The 27,511-nt window shown below is 63.8% G+C and overlaps 1 protein-coding gene across 5 annotated transcripts; it reads left to right on the forward strand.

Annotated features, from left to right (window-relative positions):
- Positions 1-44: 44 nt before the first annotated feature.
- On the forward strand, positions 45-26,927 carry CHD5 (chromodomain helicase DNA binding protein 5). 5 transcript variants are annotated; one of them, XM_068158147.1, is made up of 42 exons: positions 46-215; positions 1,233-1,363; positions 3,711-3,881; positions 4,626-4,744; positions 5,290-5,528; positions 6,637-6,761; positions 7,408-7,531; positions 9,413-9,579; positions 9,655-9,876; positions 10,144-10,359; positions 10,446-10,657; positions 11,966-12,097; positions 12,358-12,466; positions 12,749-12,940; positions 13,026-13,226; positions 13,543-13,680; positions 14,234-14,355; positions 14,786-14,959; positions 15,432-15,573; positions 15,755-15,886; positions 16,323-16,440; positions 17,072-17,196; positions 17,655-17,886; positions 17,964-18,086; positions 18,206-18,378; positions 19,073-19,247; positions 19,694-19,786; positions 20,241-20,329; positions 20,484-20,617; positions 20,934-21,078; positions 22,223-22,382; positions 22,546-22,625; positions 22,726-22,855; positions 23,049-23,138; positions 23,485-23,622; positions 24,176-24,284; positions 24,455-24,587; positions 24,994-25,189; positions 25,397-25,560; positions 25,652-25,766; positions 25,883-25,931; positions 26,161-26,927. In XM_068158147.1, exons 1-41 carry the CDS (start codon positions 152-154, stop codon positions 25,888-25,890), a joined length of 5,862 nt encoding a protein of 1,953 aa, XP_068014248.1. In that variant the 5' UTR covers positions 46-151; the 3' UTR covers positions 25,891-25,931; positions 26,161-26,927. The 5 variants fall into 5 exon arrangements, 4 of the variants coding, with proteins under 4 accessions (XP_068014248.1, XP_068014249.1, XP_068014251.1 ...); XM_068158148.1 differs by having other exon boundaries at positions 26,164-26,927; XM_068158150.1 differs by having other exon boundaries at positions 19,694-19,780.
- The last annotated feature ends 584 nt before the right edge of the window (positions 26,928-27,511 follow it).

The following is a 27,511-nucleotide window of genomic DNA, read 5'->3' on the forward strand; positions in this document are numbered from 1 at the left end:
TCGGCGCTCCTCGGGGAGCGCGGGGGCGGGGCGGGGGGCGGGGCCGCGGGGACACGTCACGGGGGCGGGGCCGGCGCCGCCATCTTGGCGCGGAGGGGCCGCGCCCGCCGCTCGCCCCGGGGGGGGGCCGAGAGCGCTGCTGCCGCCCGGAATGCGGGGTGCGGCGGCTGGCCGGGAGCTGCCCCACGACGCGGAGAACGAGGAGGACGTCTCGGGTAGGCGGCGGTCGGGGCCTGCCCCGGGCACGGCCGGCGCCTGCCGTCTCGCCGGCATCCCCGCGCCCCGGCGGCGGTGCCTTTGCGGGGGTCCCGGGCGGGGGCGTGCCGGGCGCGGCGGCTCCCCGGGGCGGGCGGCTCCCCGGGGCTGCTTCTCGGCTGTGGCAGCCGCGGGCTGCGCTGCCGGCGCGGCCGTCTCTGGGGTCCTCCCGGGTGCGCGGAACCGGCCCCGCGCCGGGCTCCGGGTGAGGACCAGCGCCAAAGCGGGGGCTCGGTGGGCTGCTGCCCCGGCGTGCGCCGGTCCCGCGAGGGCAGCTCCCGGGCTGCTTGGCCCCCGCCCATGCCGCTGGGCGCGGTGAGCTCGGGCTCGGCTGTGAAATAAACACCGTGGAGGGCATGAAAGAGATGCCAGGGGCTGGGCAGGCACCGGGGCTGGGCAGGCACCGGAGCCAGGCGGCGAGCGCCGGGGCTGGAGAGGTAGCGATGCGGGGAGGGGGAGAGGGTGGGGGTGGAGTTGGTGTCTGTGCCGGGGGCCCTGAGCTGGCGTGTGCAGCCTGCCTGGGGGCCCATGGCACTGCCCAAGCACGGCGCTGGGGCAGAGCCACCTCCCGTGAGCCGTGTGTGCCACACGAGGCCTTCCTCCTCCTGCTCACCTTCCACCGAGTTCATTTCCATGGCGTCTGCTCGAAGATCCAAGTGGTGAAGCCCTCAATGCCCCTTCCTGTGTGCCCAGGGCAGCAGGGGTGTCCCTGTGCCCCTGCCTCCTTAGAGAGGAAGGCAGGTGCCAGCCCCTCTGGTGTTCATGGGCCAGAGACAGCGAGGGGCTGGGCATGGGCAGTGCTGCCAGGGCTCCCTTGAGGGGTGACAGTGGATCTGCTGAGGGTGCCAGGGTCTCCTTGGGGGCACAGAGCCCTGTGCCTCGCTGCTGCTCAGGTGTGCTCTGCCAGGGTGAATGTGGGCATGGTGCCCAGTGTCCCTGTGCCCTCCCTCTGTGTGAGCTGTCCCTTTTGTCCCCAGAAGAAGATGATGGGGTGCTGGAAGGACTTGAGGAGTTTTTTGCAGAAGAGCAAGTGGCTGTGCAGAAAAAAAAGAAACCCAAGAAGCTGAAAGATGGCAAAGCTGCCAAAAGCAAGAGGAGGAAGAAGGAGGTAACCCTGGGTGCTCTCGTGCCAGGCTGGGGGCTCCAGGTGGCAAGGGTGGGTGAGGCTGGGCTGTCCCTCACTAAGCTGCCACCTCCTGGCCCTGGGAGGTGATCCAGAGCAGGGTGAGAGTGGTTCTTGTCCAGCCTGGAGGCTCTGGGGTGCAAGCCTGCCCTGTGTGGTGGGTGCCACCTCTGCCCCTTGGCTGGAGCCCACCCACACTGCAGCGCAGCAGGGACTCTCTGGCACGTCCTGTGCCAGCCTGGTGTCTGGGGCTTGTGTTGCTGGGGAGGGAGGTGCAGTCACCCTGCTGGGGGTGTGACCAGGCCAGGCTTGGGGGTTTCTGCTCATCCAGGGCATTTGGCAGGCTGGGCAGCATTGGGGCTGGCAGGATCTGGCACCTGGAAGGGCTCTTGGGCCATCAGCAGGGCACTGCAGCCTTGGCACTGTGTCCCTGAGGACCAGGCCCTCCCGAGGCTGTGCTGGGCTCTGCTGTCTGGCTGGGACATGGTGTGGCAGGAGCCCTGCTGGGGGAGCTGCCTCTGGCACAGTGTGGTCCCTGCCTCTTGCCCTGGGCACTGCTGAGCTCCAGGACAGGAGCAGACATCTCCTTGTTGGCCCTTTCCTAGAGCAGCTGCTGGGAGGAAAGGTGAACAGCTGGGGGCTCCTCAGCCCCTGCCCTCCCCAGTGACACTCTGGAGGGAGAGCCCACCCAGACCTGTCCCTAGCCCTTCCTTGCCAAACTGGGGCTGAGCAGTGCTGCTCCTGGGGGCAGCTGCTGCTGCTGTCCCCATGGGGGCTGGACAGACAGACAGGCTGGCTGGGGTGGTGCAGGAAAGGACTTTTGCTGCTGATGGGAGCTGCTCTAAGGGAAGCTGATCCTGCCCTGCACTGCCTCCCAGCCTTCTGCAGAAGCTGTGGCACCGAGGATGCTGCTGTCCTGTCGCCCCTGGCCATGCTGCTGGCCTTCCTTTCCTGCAGACACTACAGAAAGCTGGCTCAGGTCCCTCTGTCTTCCCCATTTTTCCTGTGCTGCTTTTCTGGGGATAGGGAAGAATAAAATAAACCTCTCTGGAATGTTCACCTCCCAGCTTGGGCCTAGCAGCAAACAGGCTGAGCATGAGGTGTGCTTGGCTTTGATTAATGCCTTGGGTGGGCATTGACCAACCTCAGCTCTGCCTGAGGAGCCTCTGCCTGTGTCCCTCAGAGGCAGTCAGTGTGGCTCCTGGCAGGCAGCAGGCAGAGGGGTGATGAAAGAGGAGCCTTGGGCAGGGCTTCTTTTGCCTGAGGTCCTCCCAGAGAGTGTTTTTGGGAAAGGGCTTTCCCCCCACTAGGGGAAAAGAGCTGCAGCCCTGTGCCGTGGGGCCAGAGCCTGTGCCACGACTGACTGGTGCCCAGTTTGGGGCAAGGGCACTGCCATGCTGTGCCTGCGCGGGAATTCCCCTGCTGCAGCTGCAGGTTTGGGTGAGGCCGGGAAGCCCCAGCGCGGGAGCTGGAGCTGCGCACCCCTGGGAAATCTGCATCGGCTCCCCCCGGCGTGCGGCGCCGAAGGGCCTCGGAGCGAGGGGAGCGGCAGGAGGCTGTCGGCGGCACTGCAGCAGTTCCCATGGCAACCAATTACTCCCTGCCAAATTACGGCTCTTGGAGCTCGGCGCTCTCGGAGCCGGGCAGGGACAGGCTCCGCAGTGCCCACCGAGCAAGGGGCACCCGGGGCTCCCGCTCGGGGCGCTGCCAGCGGCCGCTGCCGGGGCGGCGGCGCCGGGCTGGGCGCTGTCCGCGGTGCTGAGCGCGGTGCCGGATCCTCCCCGCGGTGCTGAGCCCGGGGCTAGACCCCGCTCCGCAGGAGCAAGCCCCGTCGAGGTGTGAGGCCGGTGCCGACTGTCTCCCACGGTGCCGAGCTGCGGTGCCGAGCTGCCGTGCCCGCTCGGTGCCGGCGCTAGGGCTGTGCCAGCCTGGTGCGGAGGGCTCCGGCGCGGCAGGAGCTGCCCCGGCATACGCAGCCTGTCGCTCTTGGAGGTGCGATGCTGAGGGCCGTGGTTTGGTGCTGAGCTCATGGTTGGATTCCAGGGTCTGAAAGGTCTTTTCCAACATAAATGATTCTGTGGCTCTCCTCCCTCAGAAGCCTGCCCTGGAGTGGCTCTGCCAGGCAAACCCAGGGCCTCTTTCTGTCTGTGTGCCCTGTGCTCAGGTGCCTCTGGCCCTTCCCAGCCTGCTCCTCATGGGGCTTTCCCCAGCCCCACGGTGGTTGTCTGAGTCAGGGTTGGCTTTGGCTGGTGGCAGCACTTTGTTGGTGCTGGCTGGAGGAGAGCAGAGGGGGCAGGCCCTGCTCTGTCTCCACTGATGCTTTCTGTTTTAGGGGAGCAATGATGAAGTGTCAGAAAACGAAGAGGAGATGGAGGAGAAATCTGAGAGTGAGGGGAGTGACTATTCCCCCAACAAAAAGAAGAAGAAAAAGCTGAAGGAGAAGAAGCCAAAACGGAAGAAGAAAGATGAGGAAGAGGATGACAACGAGGATGGAGCTCTAAAGGTAGCAAAGGTCCTTTAACCTCAGCTGATGCTGCAAGGGAGGCCTCAGGCTGTGGCCAGCTCGCCAAGGCACCTGGTGCAGAGCTGAGCCACGTGGCCTGGCCTCTCCCCTGGTGCTGAGGGAGGGCAGTGAGAGCCCAGAGCTCCCTGGCACGGTGTGGCTTGGCCGTGGGTGCTCACAAGTCCTTGTGGTGCCTTTGGTGGTGCTGAAGCCAGAGCCTTGTACTCGGTGCTTGGAGCATCAGTTGGGTGCCTTGGGTCTTCTGACAGCTTCCCAGGCTGAGGCAGCTTTGCAGCCTTCTTGCCTTGCCTGTCCACATCCCAGCAGCAACCAATTCCTGGTGCCTGTCCTCTGAGCTGGGGCACAGAGGGTGGCAGAGCTGCTTATGGTTAGAGAAGGTGGCTTGGGGAGTTCATGAGTAGCTTGCCCTGGCTTTGGTGAGGAAGAGATTGCAGGTAAAGGACTGGGAGAGGAAGGCTTCTGTTTCTCTGCTGTTTCTCTTGTGTGCAGAGGGAAATTGAGTTTCCTGGGGCTGTGAAACCCACCAGAGCTTTGTGTGGTGGAACCTGGCACAGGGAGTGTTTGGCTGGGGCCACACTTCTTGCTTCATGCCTTGCTTTGTGAAACCTCTGTGTGTGCTCTCACAGAAACAAGCTCTGGGTGCTGCTGCCTGGGGACAGCACATGGCAGACCCAGCCTTGAGCTGCTCCTCTGTCCCACCTTAACCCTGTCTGTAACTTGCAGGAGCCCAAGAGCTCAGCCCAGCTGATGGAGGAGTGGGGGCTTGATGATGTGGATTATATCTTCTCTGAGGAGGATTATCACACTCTGACTAACTACAAGGCCTTCAGCCAGTTCCTCAGGTAGGAAGCTGTGGGTCTGGGCAGGACTTTGTGTGGTGGTTGAGGCTTGGGCATTGCTTAGTCGAGCAGCTGGAGCTGTGCAGTAGATTCTGCATCGTGAGCTCCTTGTGGTGTCTCTCCACCTGGCTTGGTCCCTAGGGCTCCATTTTAATTGCAGGATTGACTGAAGTCTTGGTCTCTGCCTCTCTCCAGTCCCCATTTTTGCTGTGTGCTGATCTGAGAAGTTCTGTGGGAAGAGCTGAGCAGCACCAATGACTTTGTGCTTGGGCTGCGAGCCCCTGGGGCACGATGGGTGTCAGGGAGAGGCCATCCGCAGGGGGATTCAGCTGTGCCCCCTCTTGCCTGTGTTTTGGTTAAGGGGACTCTGGTTTCTGCTGCCTCTCCAGGACACTGCTACCAGTGGCCTACAGCTACCAGTGGCCTGCAGCAACCAGCTCCTGAGGCATGCACCCAGCACTGGTGCGTCCTGGATACCAGCACAGGAGGGGCAGCAGCAGACACACAGCGAGGTGCTGCTCTTACCCTGTGGTTCTCTTTCTCCCCAGGCCTCTGATTGCCAAGAAGAACCCCAAGATCCCCATGTCCAAGATGATGACTGTGCTTGGTGCCAAGTGGCGAGAGTTCAGTGCCAACAACCCCTTCAAGGGCAGCTCTGTGGCTGCTGCGGCCGCGGCCATCGCGGCGGCGGTGGAGACGGTGACCGTGGCCCCGCCGCTTGCCCCCAGCCCCCAGCCCCCTGCCCTGCCCCCTGTCATCAGGAAGGCCAAGACCAAGGAGGGCAAGGGTAGGTACCACTGTGGTGGGCTGAGCAGAGGGGCTGCTCTCCCAGCCATGCCTGCTGGCTGGAGGAGGTGGGAAGGCATCTTCAGGCAGGAGACTCTGCAGCAAAGCAGGGAGGTGGAGGCAGAGCTGGAGGTGGGGCTGCAGCTCCTGTCCCTCTTGTGAAGTCCTGGAGGGAGCTGTGACCCCTGGCAGGTCACCCTGGCAGAGCCTGCACCTTCTGGACTCTTGGCAGTTTGTGGCAGTTAATGCTTGGCTTCATCCTTAGATCGATTTGGGCCCTCCTGTGCCATCCTCTCTCCTGAGAGCTGTGCAGGGCAAAGCCCTCCAGAAGGCAGTGGTGGTCTCGGGCTGCAGGGCCTGAGCTGATGGTTTGCAGTTAGCAAGGCAGGGACAGCATCCTGCTGGCAGAGCAGGGGTCGTCTGGGCAGATGAACAAGTGCTGCTTAGCAGCTGAGCCAGGGGCTTTGCCTTCAGGGTGGCAAGGAGTGAGGGGTGGGAAGCAGTGAGGGGTGGCAAGGCCTTGGCAGCAAGGCTGCAGCTCTTTTGCAGAACAAAGGATTCATTCTCCTGGCAGCTGGGTGGAAGGTGACTGTCCCAAAGGCCACCTGCAAGCAGCAAGCCAGCCAGGTGGCTCTGCAGGGGCTGCCTGGAGATCTCTGGTCCCCATTCCTGACAGCAGATCAGTGCTGCTGTCCCCACCCGTGGAAGAGGCAGCAGTGGGAAGGGCTCTGCCCCTCTGTTCTCCTCAGGAAGGTTACTGTGCACTTGTGCAGTCCTCAGCTCCTGATGCCTTAAGAGGTCTTGGACAAGCAGCCTGGAACTGGCAGCAGAACCAGGAGTGCAGCTCCCAGCAGCCTCCCTGCACAGGGCACCCAGCAGGGTCTCCTGTGGCCACTTCTCGCAGACCCCTCTCAGGGCAGAGCCTTTGCTCCCCCTGTTCTTTGCACATTCTGGCCCTGGGCTTGCCCCAAGGGATGTGCTCTGTGGATGGCTCTGGCTGCTGGGCTCCCCAGTGCTCTCTTGTCTCCCCCATAGATCCTGGCCTTGGGGCAGGAGGCGATGTGGGGGCAGCTGTTGGCAGAGCACCAAAGGACTCTTCTGCTTCTCAGGTCCAGGTGTGCGGAAGAAAATGAAAGGCTCCAAGGATGGAAAGAAGAAAGGGAAGGGGAAGAAGGTGGCAGGCTTGAAATTCCGGTTTGGAGGAATCCCCAGCAAGAGGAAAAAAGGCTCCTCTGTGAGTGCTGGGGATTGGGTGTGGGGGAGGCAGGGAAATGCTGGGCTGAGCTCTGCCCTGGAGGCCTCCCTCCTGCAGGGGTGTCCCCCCCTGCAGTCCCTGGGCAGGGGGCCCTGACTGCACAGGAGTGGAAGCAGAGAGCTGTCCTGTCCTGGGGTCTGCACCCACGGTGATGTGGTCACAGCAGTGGCTCTGGCAGCCTGGGCACACTGAGCCTCCCCGGAGGTGCCTGGGCAATACCGGCAGAGCAGAGCCCCTTGTGCCAGGGAGGCTGATGTGTAACACAGGGGGGTGTGCAGTGAGCTGGGCAAGCTGTCCCTGTGCTGAGCAGTGCCAGGGGATGGCCTCCAGGCCCTGTTGATGTCCAGATCTACACTTGTTCACTGCCTGTGGGGAGTGGATCTGATGGAGGAGGTCTCCCTCCTCCTTCACACCGAACCCCACCTGTGGGTGCCAGGAGCCCTCTCGCCCTGCCATGGCTCCTGCAGCTCTGGCTGGCCTCTTCCCAGGGCAAGGAGGGTGCCCAGGACCTCAGCTGCTGGCCAGTGGTCCCACACAGGTCTCTGGAGGTTTGCTTTGCTGCAGAGCAGCATCCCCTGGGGTGGCAGAACTTGGGCAGCCTGTGCTTTGCTCTTCCCCTCCACAGAGTGAAGAGGAGGAACGAGAGGAATCTGACCTGGACAGTGCCAGCATCAACAGCTCCTCCGTGCGCTCCGAGTGCTCCGCTGGCCTGGGGAAGAAAGGGAAGAGGAGGAGAAAGAAAAAGAGGAGTAGGCCATCCTTTGTACTCTGCTGCTCTGGGCACTGCCCCTGGGCATCCTTTGTACTCTGCTGCTCTGGGCACTGCCCCTGGGCATCCTTTGTACTCTGCTGCTCTGGGCACTGCCCCTGGGCATCCTTTGTACTCTGCTGCTCTTCTGTGGGCACTGCCTCCTCCAGCCGCTGCTGCCTGGCTCTGGCAGCTCCAGGCCAGGCCTGCTGCTGGCCCCCTGGGAGCAGATGTGCTTGTGCCTGGCTCCATGTGTGGACAGTGAGGTCCTTTCTTGGTGCCCAGGCTCTGCTGTGAGTGGGCAGTGAGTGGATCCTGCCATGGATTGCCCCCACCACGCCGGTGCCAATTCTGGCAGCGCAGCCCTGTGCCAGGGCTCTTCCACTGATCTGCAGCCAGGATTCCCTCCAGGCCTCTCTTCAGCCACTGCCTGGGGCTCATCTGTTCCCAGCTCAGCTCTGTGTCACCACTCAGAGCTGCTGTGGGAGAGCTGTGGCTGTGGTGCTGTGCCATGGCTCACCAAGCCCTACCTGCCCCATCTCAACCCAGCACCTCGCCTGTGCTCTGGGCACTGGGGTGTGCCACAGGCAGTGTGAGCAGCTGGCACCATGCCTCCACTTGTGATCCTGACAGGACTTGTCCTCTGGCAGCAAAGTTCCAGAATGTGTGGTGCTTCCAGGGAAGGGATTTCTGAGGAGTAGCCCTTGGGGAGATGTGGCCTGTGGCAGGCTCCCAGTGGGTGAGGAGGTGTGAAGAGAAGAGAGGTCTTGTCTGTGCAGCCAGGCAGAGGGCAGGGGTAGGTGTGAGGCAGTGATGTAGGAAGAGGGAGGCAGGAGAGCAGTGATGGAAAGCAGCTGTCAGGGTCTCTCAGCAGCTGCATGGCCATGTTTGTGTTCCTGCATCCCTTCCCTTGCTGTGGGTGCAGCTGGGTTCCATGTGGGGGCACCTCCACCCCTGTCCTGCTGTTGAGAGCACCTCCAAGCCCTGCTCAGGCTCTTAGTGCTCTTGGGGGACTGCTGGGGGCTTGTGCCACCCTGCCTAGCTTCCCTGGGCTGCCCTGCCTGGCTTCCCATGCCAGATCTGCCCCCTGTGCTGCAGTAGGATGCACACTGCCTTTCTGCCCTGCATTTGGGAAGAGATGCTTGGATCCAGGAACATCCTTTGGCTTAGTGCTGCTGTTGGGCTTTTGCTTGCAAGGAGTGGAAGGGCTGGGCCACAGTTAGGGCTTGATGCTGGGCAGCCTCCTTGCTGGACTGGCTGGCTGGGTCCACATCTCCTTTGTGAGAAGCATTGCTTCTTGCAGCTCATTGCTGATCAGGTCCTTGGTGCCAGGTGAGGCAGCTCCTGCCATGAGCTGGAGGAGCAGGAGGTTGCAGGTCTGCACCATGAGTTTGTGGCAGGGCTGGGAATGTGGCTGAGCTGCTCTGGTGCTTGCGAGGCCTGGTGCCTCCTTCCCTCCCTCTTCCCATCCATGCCTAGTTGAGAGAGCTCCTGCCTCTGTGCCAGTGAGTGCCCAGGGAGAGCAGAGTAGTGCCAGGAGAGTCCTCCTCCTGCTCGGCCGTGTCACCCTTGCATGGTGTGTTTGCCGGGGGCGCCGCTGCCTGGGGAGTTCTCTGACCGGCTCCCTTGCAACCTCTCCAGGTTCTGGCATTCTCCCTTGAGAGCCTGCAGGAACCAAAGGATGATACAGTGTGGAGAGAGAGACAGAGGTGAGAGGATGCTGTGTGCAAAGGTGAGGGACAGAGAGGTAGGGGGATGTGCCAGGAGGGGTCCGAGGCCAAACTCTTTCCTTCTTTCCCTGACGGTTGGCAGAGGAGCAGGCGTCCGGTTCCCGCGGCACGGCCGCAGCGCTGCCGCCCTGACCCTTGTCCCTTGCTTGCAGTCGAGGAGGGGGACGGCTACGAGACAGACCACCAGGACTACTGCGAGGTGTGCCAGCAGGGTGGGGAGATCATCCTCTGTGACACCTGCCCCCGAGCCTACCACCTCGTCTGCCTCGACCCGGAGCTGGAGAAGGCCCCCGAGGGCAAGTGGAGCTGCCCGCACTGCGTGAGTGAGGCTGGGGCCCCGGGGCGCGGGCGGGCGGCGGCGAGCACCGGCGGTAGCCTGGCTGTACCCCTCCAGGAGAAGGAGGGCATCCAGTGGGAGCCAAAGGAAGAGGAGGAGGAGGAGGAAGAGGAGGGTGGTGAGGAGGAGGAGGACGACCACATGGAGTTCTGCCGGGTGTGTAAGGACGGAGGGGAGCTGCTGTGCTGCGACACCTGCCCCTCCTCCTACCACCTGCATTGCCTCAACCCTCCGCTGCCCGACATCCCCAACGGGGAATGGCTCTGCCCTCGCTGTACTGTGAGTCTGACCAGTGCCCCTCACCCTGCCCCTGCCCTGCCCGGCCTGGCAGCGATGCTCCTGGCCGCCTCTGCCCCTCACGCCCTCTCCCCACGCCCTCTGCCGTGAACCCCCTCCCTGGCACGGCATCACTGCCAGTTGTGCCTGAGAGTCCTGCGTGGCTCAGGTCTGCCCACGGGGACTGCCAGCTGGTGGCTCCCTGCTGCCTGTCAGGTGGGATGTGAGGCTCCACTTCATGCTCCTGCCCGTTTGCTTCTTTCTCCCCAGTGTCCTCCCTTGAAGGGCAAAGTGCAGCGCATCCTGCACTGGGCCTGGAAGGAGCCCCCAGCCCCCCTGCTGCCAGCCTTGCCCGTGCTGCCCACCCCGGGCACAGAGCTGGCACTGCCCACGCCCAAGGTGCTGGAGGGCATCCCGGAGCGCGAGTTCTTCGTGAAGTGGGCAGGCCTCTCCTACTGGCACTGCTCCTGGGTCAAAGAGCTGCAGGTGAGCCGGCGTGGCACCGCCAGCCTCCTCCGCGCGCTGCCCGCGTCCCGGCGCCCGCGGGCTGAGCCTGGCTCCCTGCTGCGCAGCTGGAGCTCTACCACACCGTCATGTACCGCAACTACCAACGCAAGAACGACATGGAGGAGCCCCCAGCCTTCGACTACGGCTCGGGGGACGAGGAGAGCCAGAGGGAGAAGCGGAAGAGCAAGGACCCGCAGTACGCCCAGATGGAGGAACGCTTCTACCGCTACGGCATCAAGCCCGAGTGGATGATGATCCACCGCATCCTCAACCACAGGTGAGCCATGGGAGAGCAGGCTCTGTGCCAGGGTGCCACACCAGCAGGCTGAGGAGGGAAATGCCCAAGGGTGAGCCTCTCCCTGGCACCCTTGGCGTTCGCAGCTGGGGCTTGGAGCTGCAGCTCTCTGCTGGGTGTCCCTTCGCAGGCAGCTCACCCGGGGATGCTTCCTGCCCTTAGCTGAGCCTCTGGCACTGCCTGCTGCAGGCTTTCTGTGCTCAGCTGAGCTCTGCCCCGTGGGGCTGGGATGTTCTTGCTGTCCTCCTGCACAGCCACACCTCAGGCTGGTGGAATTTCAGCTGCTGGCTTGCTTTGAGGTCTCTGTGGCCTTGGAGATTTGGTCCTGAGGTGAAGCCAAGGCCAAAGGGAATCAATGCTTCCTTACTTTAGTTTCTGCTATGCTGCACGTTTGAGATGCAGTGAATTGTCCCAGAGGTTGATGCACAGAGCCCTTCCCCTCTGCCCAGAGATGTTGTTTGGGTCCTTGTTACAGCCCAATGGTTCCCTGGTTCTGCTGTGGCCTGGGGCTGGGTCTTGCTGCCACTGTCTGTGCCCTGCGGCTGCTGCCTCTCACCTGAGCCGTGCCGGGTCAGCAGCAGTCCCTGTGGGTCATTGTCCTACCAGGACACAGCCCCTCTGAGCTCCTGGCAGAGGTGAGGCACCAGCAGGAGTCTGACTTCCACGTGTGCCCCAGGGCTGCGTTGTTGCCATCTGTTTCCCCCAGTAGTGAGAGGGAGAGGACCCCAGGAGAGGAGCTGGAGCAGGTGCCCAGCTCCCGGCCAGAGCCTGGCCAGTCACATTCCCTCCCTGTGGAAGACATTCCCTGCAGGTGGCACATTACCTGCAGGTGGCTGTCACACTGAGAGGCTGCAGAGGCCTTGTACAGCTTCTACATTCCAAGTGGCAGCTGGGGATGCCACACAGCAGCTGTGCCTGAAGGCTGCTTGGCACAAAGGGAATCAGCTGCTGGGCTGTGCTGCGCTGAGGCTTTCTCCCCGGGCACAGGCAGTGGGACCTGGTCATGCTTATTCCTTTTCCAGTGTAAGCACAACTTCAGGGAGTGCTGAGTGCCACAGGGGGACGGGGAGAGGGAAGGGAGGTTGTTAGGTGCTGTGGCAGAGCAGCCTCCAAAGCTCCCAGCTGCAGCACCCCCAGCAGCCTCTGACACTTCTGCCCCTGCCTGGAGGCTGCGGTCTGTAGGTGCCAGCAGAGGGTGAGGCACCCGGGCTGGTGGAACAGGGCATGGCTGGCTGCTGCCTGGGGCTGAGTCTTGTCTCACTGCTGGGCCTCTGGTGCCCTGCATTGCAGCTTTGATAAAAAGGGAGACATCCATTACCTGATCAAGTGGAAGGACCTGCCCTACGACCAGTGCACCTGGGAGATGGACGAGATCGACATCCCCTACTACGAGAACCTCAAACTCCTCTACTGGAACCACAGGTGGGAGCTGGGTGCTGGCACCACAGCTGCACTGGCACAGCCTGGGAGTGCTGGTGTGGACTGGGCCAGGGCAGCTCCTTTGGGGAGCCAGGCCATGGACTGAGAGGTGTCTCCACCTCTTGGCCTGGGGACTGTGAGAGGAAAGGGCCAGAAAAGCTCTCATGGGGGTGAAGTGGTGGAGTTTGGGAGGTGCTTCTGACCCTCCTGGGGACTGGCTGAGGATCTCCTGCCTGCCTTCACCTGAGCCTTGGCTGTTGCAGGGAGCTGATGCTGGGGGAGGACACCTGCCCTCTGAAGAAGCTGAACAAGAAAGGGAAAAAGCTGAAAGAGGAGAAGCTGGAAAAGCCTCCAGAGACACCACTTGTGGATGTGAGTAAGATGGGGCAGGGGCAGAGCAGTGGTGTGAGCCCCCAGAGACAGAGGTCTGGCTGCTCCCCACCTGCTGGTGTCTCTTTTGGGAGCCTTGGCTTTTCAAACTGGCAGCTCCAGGGTGGCTTTGCTGTGAGGAGCCTGAGAGCTGTGCTGTGCTGGGGGCTGTGCCTGCAGCTCCTCCGGAGCCGCTGGGGGCTGCAGGGCTGCAGGGGGATGTGCCTGGCTGCGGTGAGAGGAGCAGGAGCTGCTTCTCACTGCCTGGTGCCATCTCCCCCTCAGCCCACGGTGAAGTTTGACAAGCAGCCCTGGTACATTGATGCCACGGGTGGCACGCTGCACCCCTACCAGCTGGAGGGACTGAACTGGCTGAGGTTCTCCTGGGCACAGGGCACAGACACAATCCTGGCTGACGAGATGGGGCTGGGCAAGACCGTGCAGACCATCGTCTTCCTCTACTCCCTGTACAAGGAGGTGAGCGGAGCCCCCGGCGGCCCCCGGGGTGGCCGAGCGCTGCCGAGCGCAGGGCGAGCAGCCAGGACTCTGTCTGCCCGAGCAGGGCCACTCGAAGGGGCCGTACCTGGTCAGTGCCCCTCTCTCCACCATCATCAACTGGGAGCGGGAGTTCGAGCTGTGGGCCCCTGACTTCTACGTGGTGACCTACACGGGGGACAAGGAGAGCCGCGCCGTCATCCGCGAGAACGAGTTCTCCTTCGAGGACAACGCCGTCCGCGGCGGCAAGAAGGTCTTCAGGATGAGGGTGAGAGCCCAGCCCTGCCTCCGCGGGGCAGGGGCGAGGGCAGAGCCTGGCCCGGAGGGAGGGTGGGTCGGGGGTTTCCAGAGGGGGAAGCTGTGGCTGTCTGCACACGGGAGGGGTGTGAAGGATCAGCTCTGCAGGTCCCTGCCAGCCCCTGCTCTGTGCCTGTCCCCTGCTCAGTTCTGAGCCTCGGCTGGGTGCAGATTTCCTGCTGGCACAGCCCGTGCCCTGCCCCTGCTGCTGGTGCTGTGGCTCACAGCAGCAGCATAGGTGGAGGCTGATCCATCACCGAGGCTCTTCTCTGCCTCTGCCCCTCCAGAAGGAAGCTCAGATCAAGTTCCACGTCCTGCTCACCTCCTATGAGCTGATCACCATCGACCAGGCGGTGCTGGGCTCCATCGAGTGGGCCTGCTTGGTGGTGGATGAAGCACACAGGCTGAAGAACAACCAGTCCAAGGTAGGTAGCAGACTTGGGAGCGAGGTTTTGCTGGTGCCACAGAGGCAGGACACCGTGGCTCTGGGTCTGCTGCTCCATGCTTTCCTCCCTGGTGGAAAGAGTTGTCCTGACCTCAGACAGCTCTGCCTGGGGCTCATATTGCAGTGGATTTGCTCTCTTTAATCTCCTCTGGCATGAAAAGTCCTTCCTCAGGGGAGGGGGTGGCAGCCTGGCTGCCTGGGTGCCAGCTTGGCACTCCTTGGATGGGCTGTTGTGGGAGAGAATTGATCCCTCTCCTTCTTCTCCTCTTACCTGGGACAAAGTGCAGCCTCTGGCCCCTGGGACCTTCACCCAAGCCCCAGCACAGGGGCAGGTGTGACCATGGACATCCAGGACTGCTGCCTGTGCTCCACAGAGATGGCTTGGAGCAGGACATGCAAGCTGGGGGTCTGCTCAGCACACCTGGCCTGGGGAGAGGTCACTGCTGAGTGTCCCTGAGTGCAGTCTGCAGAGTCCCCAGGTGACAAAGTGGCTCCTGGGAGCAGTTCTCACTCCCCTTCATTTCTTTTCCCAGTTCTTCAGGGTATTAAACAGCTACAAGATCGACTACAAGCTGCTGCTCACTGGGACCCCACTCCAGAACAACCTGGAAGAGCTTTTCCACCTGCTCAACTTCCTGACTCCTGAGAGGTTTAAGTAAGTTGCTCTGGTTCCCTGCTCAGGGTGGCTCTTCAGAGGCTTTGCAGCATGTACCTGGATCCAGTCCCTACTGTCCCAGTGTCACTGAGCTGGCAGGCAGCTGGCAAAGCACATTGTCCCCGTGGCGTCTCACAGCAGCTCCACACGTCTGGTGTGACCCCAGATCTATTCCTGTGGGCTGCCAGGGCTTGGGTCCTGTGGGGAGCTGTGGTCCTGCTGTTGTTCTCAGGTGCTGAGGGGGCTCCTCCAGAGCCTGTGTCAGTGCTCTTGGTGTGAACTTCCCCCCAGCATGGCTCCCTGCTCTGGCTTTGCTCTGCTCAGATACAGGCATGGGAGTGCTGCTGCCTCCTGCACCATGAGAGCTCTGCTGGGTGCCAGGGGAGCAGATGCTTTACTCTCCCCTGTGCCTCTGTGGCTGCTTTCACAGTAACCTGGAGGGCTTCCTGGAGGAGTTTGCAGACATCTCCAAGGAGGACCAGATCAAGAAGCTCCACGACCTGCTGGGGCCCCACATGCTGCGGCGGCTCAAGGCCGACGTCTTCAAGAACATGCCGGCCAAGACCGAGCTGATCGTCAGGGTGGAGCTGAGCCAGATGCAGAAGTGAGTGACTCTGGCTCGGGGGGCACAGAGCAAGCACTGAGGCTGCACCCCCTTCCCCTGCTCTTGGCACTGCTGTACCAGCCCTGCTGCCAGCTTGCCAGGTGTCAGAGCACTGCATCCTGCTGCCCAGGGGCTGCTGCTCGGCTGCCTCTGCTCAGAGTCTCCTGCAGAGCTTGCAGGGAAGGCTCCCCCCGTGCTTCTTCCTGTCACGGGGGGCAGAGCCTGGCTTACACCCAGCAGTGGGGAGCATTCCTGGCAGTGTCCCCAGGTCCCACCTAACAGTGACTGTGGTGTCCACAGAGCAGCTGAACAAACCCAGTCATGGGCTGAGGGCACAGAACCATCGCTTTAGAAGCTGTCCAGAAGTCCTCTTTGCAGTGACACTGGGAGGGTTCATTGGGTGCCCTCCTGCTTGTGCCAGTCCCACACCTGGGCAGGTTACAAGAGTGTTGGTCCCCCTGCCCTCCCCCAGGAAGTACTACAAGTTCATCCTGACTCGCAACTTTGAAGCCCTGAACTCCAAAGGTGGAGGGAACCAGGTGTCCCTGCTCAACATCATGATGGACCTGAAGAAGTGCTGCAACCACCCCTACCTCTTCCCGGTGGCAGCTGTGGTAGGTTGGCCTCTGTGCTGTGGGCACAGGGCCCGGGGCATCCACGGTGGGGGCTGCTTCCATGGCCTTGCTGTGGTTACTCTGTGGCATTTCCTGAGGATTTGGCCTCTGGAATGCATGTGAGGGCCAGGAGTGAGGTCCCTGGGTGCTGTCCGTGGAGCTAAGCAGGGTGCCTTGGCAGGAGGCCCCGGTTCTCCCCAACGGATCCTACGATGGCAACTCTCTGGTCAAGTCTTCTGGGAAGCTGATGCTGCTCCAAAAGATGCTGAAGAAGCTGCGGGATGGGGGTCACAGAGTTCTGATCTTCTCCCAGGTGAGTGCAGGGAAGGGTCAGTAACAAATGTTCCTTTGCAGGCTTCTGCTGTTCTGCACCAGAACTTTGTGCTTGCAGCAGGCAGAGGTGGGTTGGGGAGCTGGTGGCAGCTCGGCCTCCAGACGTCATGGCAGCTGCGGCAGTCACGGTGGACAGGCTGGACCATGGCCCAGCTCTCTCCTGAGGGCCTCCTTGTGCTGTTTAAAGCCTCTGTTCTCTGTGGACAAGGAGGAGATGAGAGGAGCAGAGCTCCCTGATCAGATTTGAGTGCCCTGTGCTGGCAGAGCTGCCTGTAGAGGACGAGGTGCCAGCATCACTCCTCTGGCACTGCCCATTGGCTGTGCTCTGTCCTTGGTGGTGCCACCAGCACCACTGTGGCTCTTGGGGAAGCCAGGTGAGGCAGAGCTGCTCGTGCCAGTGCCACCTTGCCCTGCAGATGACAAAGATGCTGGACCTGCTGGAGGACTTCCTGGAGTATGAAGGCTACAAGTACGAGCGGATCGACGGCGGCATCACGGGCGGCCTGCGCCAGGAGGCCATAGACAGGTTTAATGGTACTTGTGTTGCCACCTCATGAGGAGAGGGCAGGGGGTGGGTGGGCAGCTGGCAGTGGGGCTGGTTGTGCCTGCAGGACAGGTGGCAGGGGGTCACTTGTGCCGTGCTGGCAGCTGCAGCTTCCTGAGGTATGCTGTGGGCTGCGCTTACCTCATCGTCCAGCCCTGGAGTTGTGTCCCACGGCGAACCCTGAGCTTAGTCTGAGGCTCTCTGAGGCCTCCATGGCCTTGGTTGGCAGCACAGCTTTGCCTTTGGCTCTGGAGCTGCCTTCTCTCCAGTAGCTGTTTCCCATGGGATGATTTGCTCTTTAAAGCTGGAAGTTAGATTTCCTGGATGGGAATGCTCCCCAGGGAGGTGGTTGAAGCCCCAGCCTTGGAGGTGTTTAAAAGATGCAGAGGTGTGGTGCTGAGGGCCATGGTTTAGCCCCAGACTTGCTAGAGGATGGTTGGACTCCCAAAGAGCTTTTCTAAGCCAAACCATTCCATGGTTCTGTGTCCTTTCAGTCCTTGCTTGTTGGCTTGGGCCACTGGTTGCTGTTATTTCATCTGCCAGGTGCCATCCTGCACCTTCCTCTGTGAGCTCCACTCCCTTCTGCCTCACCTTTCCCTCCTGTGGGTTTGTCTTTCTCAGCTCCTGGTGCTCAGCAGTTCTGCTTCCTCCTCTCCACCCGTGCTGGGGGCCTGGGCATCAACCTTGCTACGGCTGACACGGTCATCATCTACGACTCTGACTGGAACCCCCACAATGACATCCAGGTCTCTGCCCTCTCCTCTCCTCTCTTGCCTGGCAGACTCCTCTCTGGCCCTGCCCTCTGCTCGCACTCCCTGCACAGGGAAGTTGGTCTCTTCCCTCTGGAGCTGTTTGCCCTCTCTGCCCTGTCTGTGTGGTGCTTCTGCTCAGCAGCTCCTTTCCCGCACCCAGCAGCCTTGCCCTGGCCTGCCTGTGGCACAGGAGAGACCTGGCACCTCACTCTGCCTCTCTTCTGGGGGCTTCTTGCTGCTCCTGCTGCCTGCCCACCGCTGGTGCACTCTCCTCTCCTGGGGAGCTCATGGGGCAGGGCAGGGTGCAGTGGGGTGTGGCAGGGTGTGGCAGGGCGTGGCAGGGTGTGGCAAGGCGTGGCAGGCCGTGGCGGGGTGCGGTGGGGCGGGGCAGGGTGGGGTGTGGCGGGGCGGGGCGTGGCAGCTCAGGGCCCCTGTCGGGTGGTGTGCTGCAGGCGTTCAGCAGAGCTCACCGCATCGGGCAGAACAAGAAGGTGATGATCTACCGCTTCGTGACCAGAGCCTCGGTGGAGGAGAGGATCACGCAGGTGGCCAAGAGGAAGATGATGCTCACGCACCTGGTGGTGCGCCCGGGGCTGGGCTCCAAGTCCGGCTCCATGACCAAGCAGGAGCTTGACGACATCCTCAAGTTTGGGACGGAAGAGCTCTTCAAGGATGATGTGGAGGGTGAGGCCGGGGGGGTGCTGGGGCGGTGCTGGGGGGCTGCCAAGCTGTGGGGCTCACTCTGCTCCTCCTTCCCCCAGGCATGGTGCAGGGGCAGCGCCTCGGTGTGCCGGATGCTGTCGCCCCTTTCCCCGACCCTCTGTCAGCCAAAGGGGGAGCGGTGCCCCCTGGCATGAAGAAGAAGCACGGCGGCACCCCGCCAGGTGTGTAGCCGCCCCCGGCTGGGCTGCCCTGTCCTGCTCCCTGCCCCTGCACCGCCTGCTGGTGCCTGGCCCTGCAGCTGGCTGCTCTGTGCTCCTGCTGCCCTCGCTGTGCCCTCCAGGGGACAACAAGGAGGTGGAGGACAGCAGCGTGATCCACTACGACGACGCTGCCATCTCCAAGCTGCTGGACCGCAACCAGGACGCGACGGACGACTCGGAGCTGCAGAACATGAACGAGTATCTCAGCTCCTTTAAAGTGGCTCAGTATGTTGTGAGAGAAGAGGACGGTGTGGTAATGTCATCCTGTCTTACACTCGCACCTCCCCCTGCGTCTCTCGGTGCCTCTTCCACTCTCTGCCCCTCTTCTTGCAGTGTTCTGGCATGGGGCAGGACTCCCAGCTTGTCCCAGGCCCACCCCAGGGGGTCCTGGGGGCTGGTGGGCTGCCAGCAGGCAGGGGAAGCAGAGCTGTGCTTGTCCTGTGCAGGCCATGGTGCAAGCCAGGCCCTGTCCCTCGTTGCCCTCACAACATCCACGGGCACTGCCTGTCCTTCTGAGGGCCCTTCCCAGCAGGCTGGCACCAGGCATGGTGCTGCTTGGGTACCATGGTGCTGCTTGGGTACCATGCTGCTGTCACCTGTTTTCCCAGTAGCTGACTCCTGTCCTTCATCTGTGGATGAAGCTGATGGCAAGTGGCCGTTCTGGGGCATCTCTGTGGAGCTGTAGTCTTCCCCGCGGTGTGAGCGTGGGCACTGCAGGGCAGGATGGGCAGCAGGGTTTGGAGGCGCTCTCGCTGGGTGGGAGCTTGGCTCAGCCCTTTGGCAGCCTCGCTCCAGGGTCAGTAGGCTTGGGCAGAGACTCAGGAGCCAAATGCCAGGCGGCAGCTCTGTGCCCTCTGTCCCTGGCGCGCTGCTGGCGGGTGGGCAGCGCAGTGATGTGGGCATACCTGGGGCTGCCTGGTCTCCAGCCTCTTCTCTCCTGCTCGTAGGAGGAAGTAGAGCGTGAGATCATCAAGCAAGAGGAGAATGTGGACCCTGACTACTGGGAGAAGCTGCTGCGGCACCACTACGAGCAGCAGCAGGAGGACCTGGCCAGGAACCTGGGGAAGGGGAAGAGAATCCGCAAGCAGGTGAACTACAACGACACCTCCCAGGAGGACCAAGGTACAGCCCCCTGCCAGCTCCAGCTGGGCCTGGGGCGGGCAGGGGGTCCTGAGGGCTGCCTCTGAGGGGCTGCACAAACAGCTTCCTGAGGTTCCTGCTGGCTCAGTTATCACTTGGTGCTTCCCTGCACCGTGGCTCTGTGCTTCCCAGCTCCCTCAGCTTTCCAGAGCAGAAACCCTTCGAAGGCTTTTCCTTGTTTCGTTTGCCTGTGAGCTCCTGGGGCTGCTGGGAGCACTGGGGGAAAAACAAGTCCAGGGGCAAAAGATTTCCAGTTGTTTGCTGTCTGTAAAGGAGAGCACTGGTGTTAGCCTGGGAAGGGGATTTCCTGCTTGCTGTGTCCTCCTCTCCCCTTGCCCAGGGGGGCTCTGCCTGTCCTCTGTGTCCCTCCTGGGCAGAGTCCTGCTGCTCAGGCACTCTCCTGACCCAGCCTCCCTTTTGCTCTGCAGAGTGGCAGGATGAGCTCTCTGACAACCAGTCAGAGTACTCCATTGGCTCTGAGGATGAGGATGAAGACTTTGAGGAGAGGCCAGAAGGTCAGAGTGAGTTAATGTGTTTGATACTTCGTGGACTTTGTGGGAAGCCCCTGGCCCTGGGATGCAGCAGGAAGCTCTGAGCTGGAGGGGCTGGCATGCTCCTGGGTACTCTGCTCAGGGGGCTGTGCCCTCCTGGCCTGGCAGGTGAGGAGATTCCCAGGGCTGGGAAGGCAGCCAGGTGTTTCCTTCACTGGCTGCTGCAGGACCCTGGTCTGGTCCTCGTGGTGGAGGGTTGGGGCCTGCAGGAGGAATGGGCACTGGACCCCCGTGCCAGGTATGGCAGAGGAGTGCCCTGGCTCAGGGAGGCAGGGGCATGGGTGGAAGGGTCTCTGCAGCCTGGGTTGCTGCTCGACCAGGTGCTGCTCTGTTGAGAAGGAGCCAAGGGAGCCTGGGGTGGGTGAGCCCTTCTCAGTCCTTCCTCCCGCCTGGGCCCCTCCATCACTGAGCTGCTCGACCCTAGGTGGCAGGAGGCAGTCCCGGCGGCAGCTGAAGAGCGACAGGGACAAGCCTCTGCCTCCTCTGCTGGCCAGAGTTGGGGGCAACATCGAGGTGAGGCCTCAGCCAGAGCAGCCAACGCCGCTGTGCCAGGGCTGGGCGCGGGGGCTGCTGCCCTGTGCCAGTCACCAGCACGTCAGCCCTGGCACAGCGAGCCTGTAGCAGCCACGAGGCTGCCAGAGGCCACCTTGTGCCACCCTGCCCCCAGGTGCTGGGCTTCAACGCGCGGCAGCGCAAGGCCTTCCTGAACGCCATCATGCGCTGGGGGATGCCTCCCCAGGACGCCTTCAACTCCCACTGGCTGGTCCGGGACCTGCGGGGCAAGAGCGAGAAGGAGTTCAGGTGCGGGGTCCTGGGCTCTGCCTCTCGGAGCTGAGCCCTCAGCTGCTGCATTTGGGGTGGCTCTGGCCATGCCCTTGTCCTGCCGTGCCACCACCCCTCTCTGCTCCCCAGGGCGAGCAGAAGCTCTGCAGGAGCCCGGGGGGCTTTGGTTTTGGGGAGGGGGCCCCTGGGAGGCGCTGTCCTTCTCCCTGGGACAGGCTCAGCGTCAGCCTGGGGCTTGGCTCTGCCTTTGGCCGTGGGTGCTGGGCGGTTGGGTGCTCAGCAAGGAGCCTGGGGGCTGGTCTGGGCTGAGGCCTGGCTGTGCCGGCTCCTGCAGGGCCTATGTCTCGCTCTTCATGAGGCATCTGTGTGAGCCAGGGGCGGACGGCGCCGAGACCTTCGCGGACGGCGTCCCCCGCGAGGGGCTGTCACGGCAGCACGTCCTGACCCGCATCGGGGTCATGTCGCTCGTCAGGAAGAAGGTGGGCGAGGAGAGTGCCAAGAGTGCCCTTCCGGGGTGGCATGCACAGCTGTGGGCTCCTGTGGGTGCTGGGTGCCTTTCACCAGGGAGCCCCCATCGAATCTCCCAGGCTCAGCACACGGCGCTGGTGGTGATGGCAGTGCCGAGCACCCCCGGCCCCGCCGAGCGCCCCCAACCCTGCTGAGCGCCCCCAGCCCCGCTGAGCGCCCCCAACCCCGCCGAGCGCCCCCAGCCCCGCTGAGCGCCCCCGGCCCCGCCGAGCACCCCCAACCCCTCTGAGCGCCCCCAGCCCCGCTGAGTGCCCCTAACCCTGCTGAGTGCCCCCAACCCTGCTGAGTGCCCCTAACCCTGCTGAGTGCCCCCGGCCCCGCCGAGCGCCCCCAGCCCTGCTGAGCGACCCCCGGCCCCCGCCGAGCGCCCCCAACCCCGCCGAGCGCCCCCCGGCCCCGCTGAGCGCCCCCAACCCTGCTGAGCGCCCCCAACCCTGCCGAGCGCCCCCGGCCCCCGCTGAGCGCCCCCAACCCCGCTGAGCGCCCCCGGCCCCGCTGAGCGCCTCCGGCCCCGCCGAGCGCCCCCAACCCCGCTGAGCGCCCCCGGCCCCGCTGAGCGCCCCCAACCCTGCTGAGCGCCCCCAACCCTGCTGAGCGCCCCCGGCCCCGCCGAGCACCCCCGGCCCCGCCGAGCGCCCCCAGCCCTGCTGAGCGCCCCCGGCCCCGCCGAGCACCCCCGGCCCCGCCGAGCGCCCCCAACCCTGCTGAGCGCCCCCGGCCCCGCCGAGCGCCCCTGGCCCCGCCGAGCGCCCCCAACCCTGCTGAGCGCCCCCGGCCCCCGCCGAGCACCCCCGGCCCCGCCGAGCGCCCCCAGCCCTGCTGAGCGCCCCCCGGCCCCGCCGAGCACCCCCGGCCCTGCTGCTCCTTCCCCTGGGAGGCAGGAGCAGGTCTCTGCTGGTCTGGGTGGCAAAGCAGGGGAATCACACTGGAGACCTGCTGGATCCCAGCTGCAGTGTCAGATGTCCCTGTCAGAGCACTTGCAGCTGTACTGCCACTGTGGGAGGCTGGGTGAAGCAGCCTCAACACAACAGCTCTGCCATGCCAGGCTGGAAGCATCTCTGCTGTGTCTGACTTGGTGATGTCCACCTGCCCCAGGTGCAGGAGTTTGAGCACGTCAATGGCAAGTACAGCACCCCAGATGTGATCCTTGAGGGCCCAGAGAGCAGGAAGTGCAGTGAGGTGGTGTCTTCAGACCCCAACACCCCTGTCCCGGCCAGCCCAGCACACCTGCACGTGGGACCTGCAGCCCTGGCAGGTAGCTGTGCCTGCAGGCTTCTCTGGGCTGTGACTTAGCTCTGGCATGGGGAGAGGGGAGGGCCAGGGCAGCAGAAGGGCTGGCAGGTGTTTGCCTGCCCTGGCAGTGTGCCTGGCCCTCTGAGGTTCCCCTCAGCAGCTTCTACACTTTGCTCTTGTCACAGACAAAGCAGAAACACAAGTGGGGCTCCAGGAGGAGAAGGACCAAGTGGAGCAGAAGCCCAGGAAGGCATCTGACAGCCAGGTAGGGAGAGGCTTCTTTCAGCATCTCCCCCAGGAGGCCTTCTTGTGGGCACCTGGCAGGGAAGGGGCGAGGCTGGGCTGATCTGGTGCTTGCCATTAAGGTGCCTGCAAGTGCTGAGAAGGTGGAGAGTGCAGAGTACCCAGAAGGCTGTGACAGCAAGGAGAAGCCAAGGGAGGAGAGGCAAGAGGAGAGTGAAAAGGCTGAGGCCTCTCCTGAGCCCCTGGGCAAAGGTGGGTCTGTGGCTTGGGTGGGTTGCAATGCCCCCACAGGGGCTCCCTGCTCAGCCAGGACTGGCACATCTCAGGGCACCCAGCAGCACTGTGGGTTTGCACTGGAGCAGTCCTGCAGCTGGAGGTGTGTGGGCCTGGGCAGCCCTGGCTGTGCTGGTGCTGCAGCTTGGGTCCCTCTTCCCCTCCTCCACAGATGAAGGTGTTCCAGAGAAAGAGAAGCCTTTGGAGAAGCTGGAGTTGAGCAGCAGCCCCGGCAAAGGGGAGGACAGAGAAGCCAAACCAGGTGAGGCAGGAGGGGGCTCTAGGGTGAGAAGTGGTGAGAGGAGTCTCCAAAGTAAGGCAGGTTCCCGGCGCAGAGGGGAGGGATGGTGTCCATGGGGTGATGCAAGGACAGCCAGCACCCAGTGCTTGCCTCCTGGAGATGCTTGGGAGCCAGAAGCAGGAGCAAGATCCCTCTCTGATGGGCCCTGCTTGCTCTTGCTGCGCACAGTGGGACCTGTGGTCAGCTGCTGGGGTGGCTTCTCCAGCAGCCGGGAGGTCCCCTGGCAGCTGATGGGACAGGAGTGGCACAGGCAGTGTTTTGGTGGGGTACAGCTGGACAGGTGCCATTCCCTGTCTTTGCCAAGCAGAGGAGGCCAAGGTGGAGGAGAAGGAACAGAGTGAGGCCCAGCAAAATGGTGACAAAGAGGAGGAGGAGGATGGAAAGAAGGATGAGAGGAACATCAACTTCCGCTTCATGTTCAACATTGCTGACGGTGGCTTCACAGGTGAGGGGCAGAGAGCAGGCACTGGCTGCTGCCCCCCATGGCTGCTGACCCCCAGAGCTGCTGCTGCCCCCCCAGGGCTGCTGCCCCCCCAGGGCTGCTGCCCCCCCAGAGCTGCTGCTGCCCCCCCAGGGCTGCTGCCCCCCCAGGGCTGCTGCTGCCCCCCCAGAGCTGCTGCTGCCCCCCTAGAGCTGCTGCCCCCCCATGGCTGCTGCCCCCCCAGAGCTGCTGCCCCCCCAGAGCTGCTGCCCCCCCCGAGCTGCTGCTGCCCCCCCGGGGCTGCTGACCCCCAGAGCTGCTGCCCCCCCAGAGCTGCTGCTGCCCCCCCCAGAGCTGCTGCCCCCCCCAGAGCTGCTGTCCCCCCAGGGCTGCTGCCCCCCATGGCTGCTGCCCCCCCAGAGCTGCTGCCCCCCAGAGCTGCTACCCTGTGTGAGGCCTGCAGGAGCCATGGCAGGAGGCCCTGGGGGCATGGTGCTGCCCGTGGCCTCCTGGGCGGTGCCAGCAGTGGCCCTGTGTGGTGACCCTGGCACCTTCCTGGGCCCTCTGGCTTCTGCAGAGCTGCACACGCTGTGGCAGAACGAGGAGCGGGCAGCCACCTCCTCGGGCAAGATCTACGACATCTGGCACCGCCGGCACGACTACTGGCTCCTGGCAGGGATCGTCACGTACCCTTTGGCACGCCGGCAGCCCGCTGGTGCCCGCGGCGGGCTGGGCAGCGAGGGCAGCCGCGGGGGGCGGGGGGCTGGGGTGTCGGAGCGGGGAGGGGGTTGGCGCTGCGGGGGTGGGGGGCACCCATCAGCTGGGCAGCTCTTCCCTTGACGCTCCCCCGCGCCAGCCACGGCTATGCCCGCTGGCAGGACATCCAGAACGACCCTCGCTACGGCATCCTCAACGAGCCCTTCAAGTCCGAGGTCCACAAGGGCAACTACCTGGAGATGAAGAACAAGTTCCTCGCCCGGCGCTTCAAGGCGAGTTGCAGGTCCAGGGCTGGTGAGTTCTTACCGGTGGGGGCTCTGGAGTGGCACCCCAGAGCCGGGGGGAGCTCACCAGCACCTTCTGGCTTGGAGGAGCTCATGGGCACTGGAGGGGAGTGGGCACTGGGGACCTTGCAGGCGCTGCAGCATGGTGAATGGAGCAGAGCTGGCTCCCCATGGGCATGGGCCAGGCTGGGTGCTCTGCTCTGGACATACTGCCCAGGACCCTTCCTCGGTGTCTGAGCAGCAGGAGAAATCCTGAGGGCTCAGCCTGTGCCAGCAGGAGCTTTTGGGAGTGAAGCCGGGGGGAGCGTGGCAGGACAGGGGCTCAGCTGGAACAGTGCTGATTTACCCTGAGGAGAAACCTGGTCCTGATCCCTTCCCCTCCTGCACCTCCCAGTTGCTGGAGCAGGCCCTGGTGATCGAGGAGCAGCTGCGGAGGGCTGCGTACCTCAACATGACCCAAGACCCCAACCACCCGGCCATGGCCCTGAACGCGCGGCTGGCGGAGGTGGAGTGCCTGGCAGAGAGCCACCAGCACCTCTCCAAAGAGTCCCTGGCTGGCAACAAGCCTGCCAACGCCGTCCTGCACAAGGGTGTGTGAGCGCCCCGGCCGAGAGGGTGCTGGGAAGTGGCTGTGGGGGGCAGTGGGGGGCAGTGGGGAGTGTCATGCTGCTGGGGGTGGGCACGGTGGTGATCCCCACTGCTCTTAGCCGCTGGCTCCGGGCTGGGGCTGGGGTCTTGGGGAGTTCCCAGCCCTGTGAGGACCTGGCAAGTGTGCTGAGTGCCCCCTCCGCCGGCAGTGCTGAACCAGCTGGAGGAGCTGCTGAGCGACATGAAGGCCGACGTGACCCGGCTGCCCTCCATGCTCTCCCGCATCCCGCCCGTGGCCGCCCGCCTACAGATGTCTGAGCGCAGCATCCTCAGCCGCCTGGCCACGCGTGGCGGGGACCCCACCGGCCCCCAGGTCGGCGAGGGGGGGAAAGGGATGGGGATAAAGCCCTTTGGCAGGGCTGCGGCTGCAGGTCAGCGGCTTTGCTCCCTTCTGCACTCCCCAGGGCTCCTTCGGCTCCTCCCAGATCTACAACAGCAGCTTCGGGGCGAGCTTCCGCGGCCCCGGGCCGGGCGGGATCGTCAACTACAGCCAGATGCCTCTGGGGCCATACGTGACCGGTGGGTCAGGGACTCGAGGGGACAGTCCTGAGGGGAGGAGTGCAGGGGTGGATTTGAGTGGGCCAGGAGCTCTCGGGGTCAGCGGGTGAGCCCGGGCCTCTCCTCTCCCCTCACAGATATTTAGCTGTTCCACCACTGTCCTCTGCAGCTCCGTCTCCAGCTGAGGTAAGGCTGTGCCAGCTGCTCCGCGGGGCTGCCGGGGACACCGGGGGCTGTGGGGGCCCCGGTCTGGGCTGCTCCCCACGTGCTGGTGTCCGTGCGTGGGTCTGGTTCACGCAACCGCAACGGGCAGCAGCAGGGACAGAGCCCTTGGGCTTGCTGCCCGTGCCTGGGGGGCCCGTGTGCTCCCCCAGCCCGGAGCCTGGCTGATGGCAGCTGTCCCCTCTCCCTGAAGCAGTCCCCGGAGCCGTTCCCTGGCCGAAAGCTGCCCTGTCGCTGGAGGAAGGGTTGGGGACGTGCAGCTTTGCCTGGGTGGGTGCCGAGCTGCCCCCGGCGCCGCCAGGCTCCCGCCCCCGCTTTGAGTGTGCTTCACCCGCTGTGCCCCCCGGTGGCCGCGGCGGCTGGCACGGGGGGCTCCTGTCCGTGTACATTTTTTGCACTTTCTTACGGAAGACTTGAAGGGTTTGGCTGGGCGAGGGGGGCTGGGAAGGGAGGTGGAGTCGCCGTGTTTGTGTCTGGTGTTATTGGCACGGGGGGTGCGAGGGGGGCCCCGAGGGTGCCCCAGTGCCCCATCGGCTGGGCCCGAGCTGGCTCCCGCGCCTGGGCGCCCCCGTGCAGTCCATTCCTGCGTCCTCGTGGTGTTTGAGCATGCCTGCTGCCAGCCCCGCTGCCAGAGCCGGCCCGCTGCCGGAGCCCACCGGCCCGCTCCCGCCGGGAGCATTGACATGTGCCGTGCGGAGCCCTGGCACCGCCTCCAGCGCTAGGGCAAGGCCAGGGATCTGGGCACACCGGGCATGGGGCACATGGGTGGAGGCGATGTGGGCAGCAGGGAGGGCATGTCTGGGGCCGGGATGGGGATGCTGTGAGCGTGGTGACACCGACTGTGCCGTGGCGGTGCCCCCTCGCTGGCAGCAGCGGTAGGCAGCACCCCCGCATTCGCCTCGTGCTCCGTGTGTCCTGGTTCTGTTCTCTGTGGTTTAATAAATCCCTTTGGAAGGATGAGCAGAGCCTACTGGGTGTGTGAGCCGTGGGGCTGGGGGGCGCCTGCTGTAAGGGTGGGGGCATAGTGGTGCTGGGGTAGCCCCGGGGGGGTGCTGGGGTAGCCCCGGGGGGGTGCTGGTAGCAGTCGGTGCCCCCTACCAGCCTGTGCACTGTGCAGACACCGGCACACAGGCGGGGCCATGGGCGTCTGTGGCGCTGCCTCCCCTGCATGCATACAGACTGCTGCTTGTAGAGCTGCACCTCTGCACAGCTCTGCAGGCACCTCTGGACTCGCAGCCCACCTGTGGGTGCAGTGACTGTGCACAGGTCCCTGTGTGCACACGTCTGTGCTGTCCTGTGCCAGCAGCAGGTGTAAAGGTCTGCAGACACAGGCGGCCATCGGCTGCTGTGTCTGGGGAGGGCCCTGCACACCTCCAGGCCTTGGCAATGGGCTGGGAGCAGGGGGAGCACAGGTCTGAGATGCCTGCAGCCACAGGGAAGGTGCCAGTCTGCGTCTGTCCATGGGTCTGTCCAGGCTATGCTCATGCACAGGGGCATGGAGCTGGGTGTGGGATAGCTGCACTTGGCTCTGGATGCACACCTCT

Source organism: Melanerpes formicivorus, unplaced genomic scaffold (genome assembly GCF_026170545.1).
Source record: "Melanerpes formicivorus ecotype bairdi unplaced genomic scaffold, bMelFor1.0.p_v2 SCAF_39, whole genome shotgun sequence".
In the NCBI taxonomy this organism is placed as follows: Eukaryota; Metazoa; Chordata; class Aves; order Piciformes; family Picidae; genus Melanerpes; species Melanerpes formicivorus.

Excerpts from the sequence above, each read along its gene's own strand:
- CHD5 (XM_068158147.1), top strand. The coding sequence starts at position 152 with ATGCGGGGTGCGGCGGCTGGCCGGGAGCTGCCCCACGACGCGGAGAAC. Across the intron at positions 19,787-20,240 it reads GGAGAGGCCAGAAGGTCAGA|GTGGCAGGAGGCAGTCCCGG; the intron begins GTGAGTTAATGT and ends GCTCGACCCTAG. Across the intron at positions 22,383-22,545 it reads GGGACCTGCAGCCCTGGCAG|ACAAAGCAGAAACACAAGTG; the intron begins GTAGCTGTGCCT and ends CTCTTGTCACAG.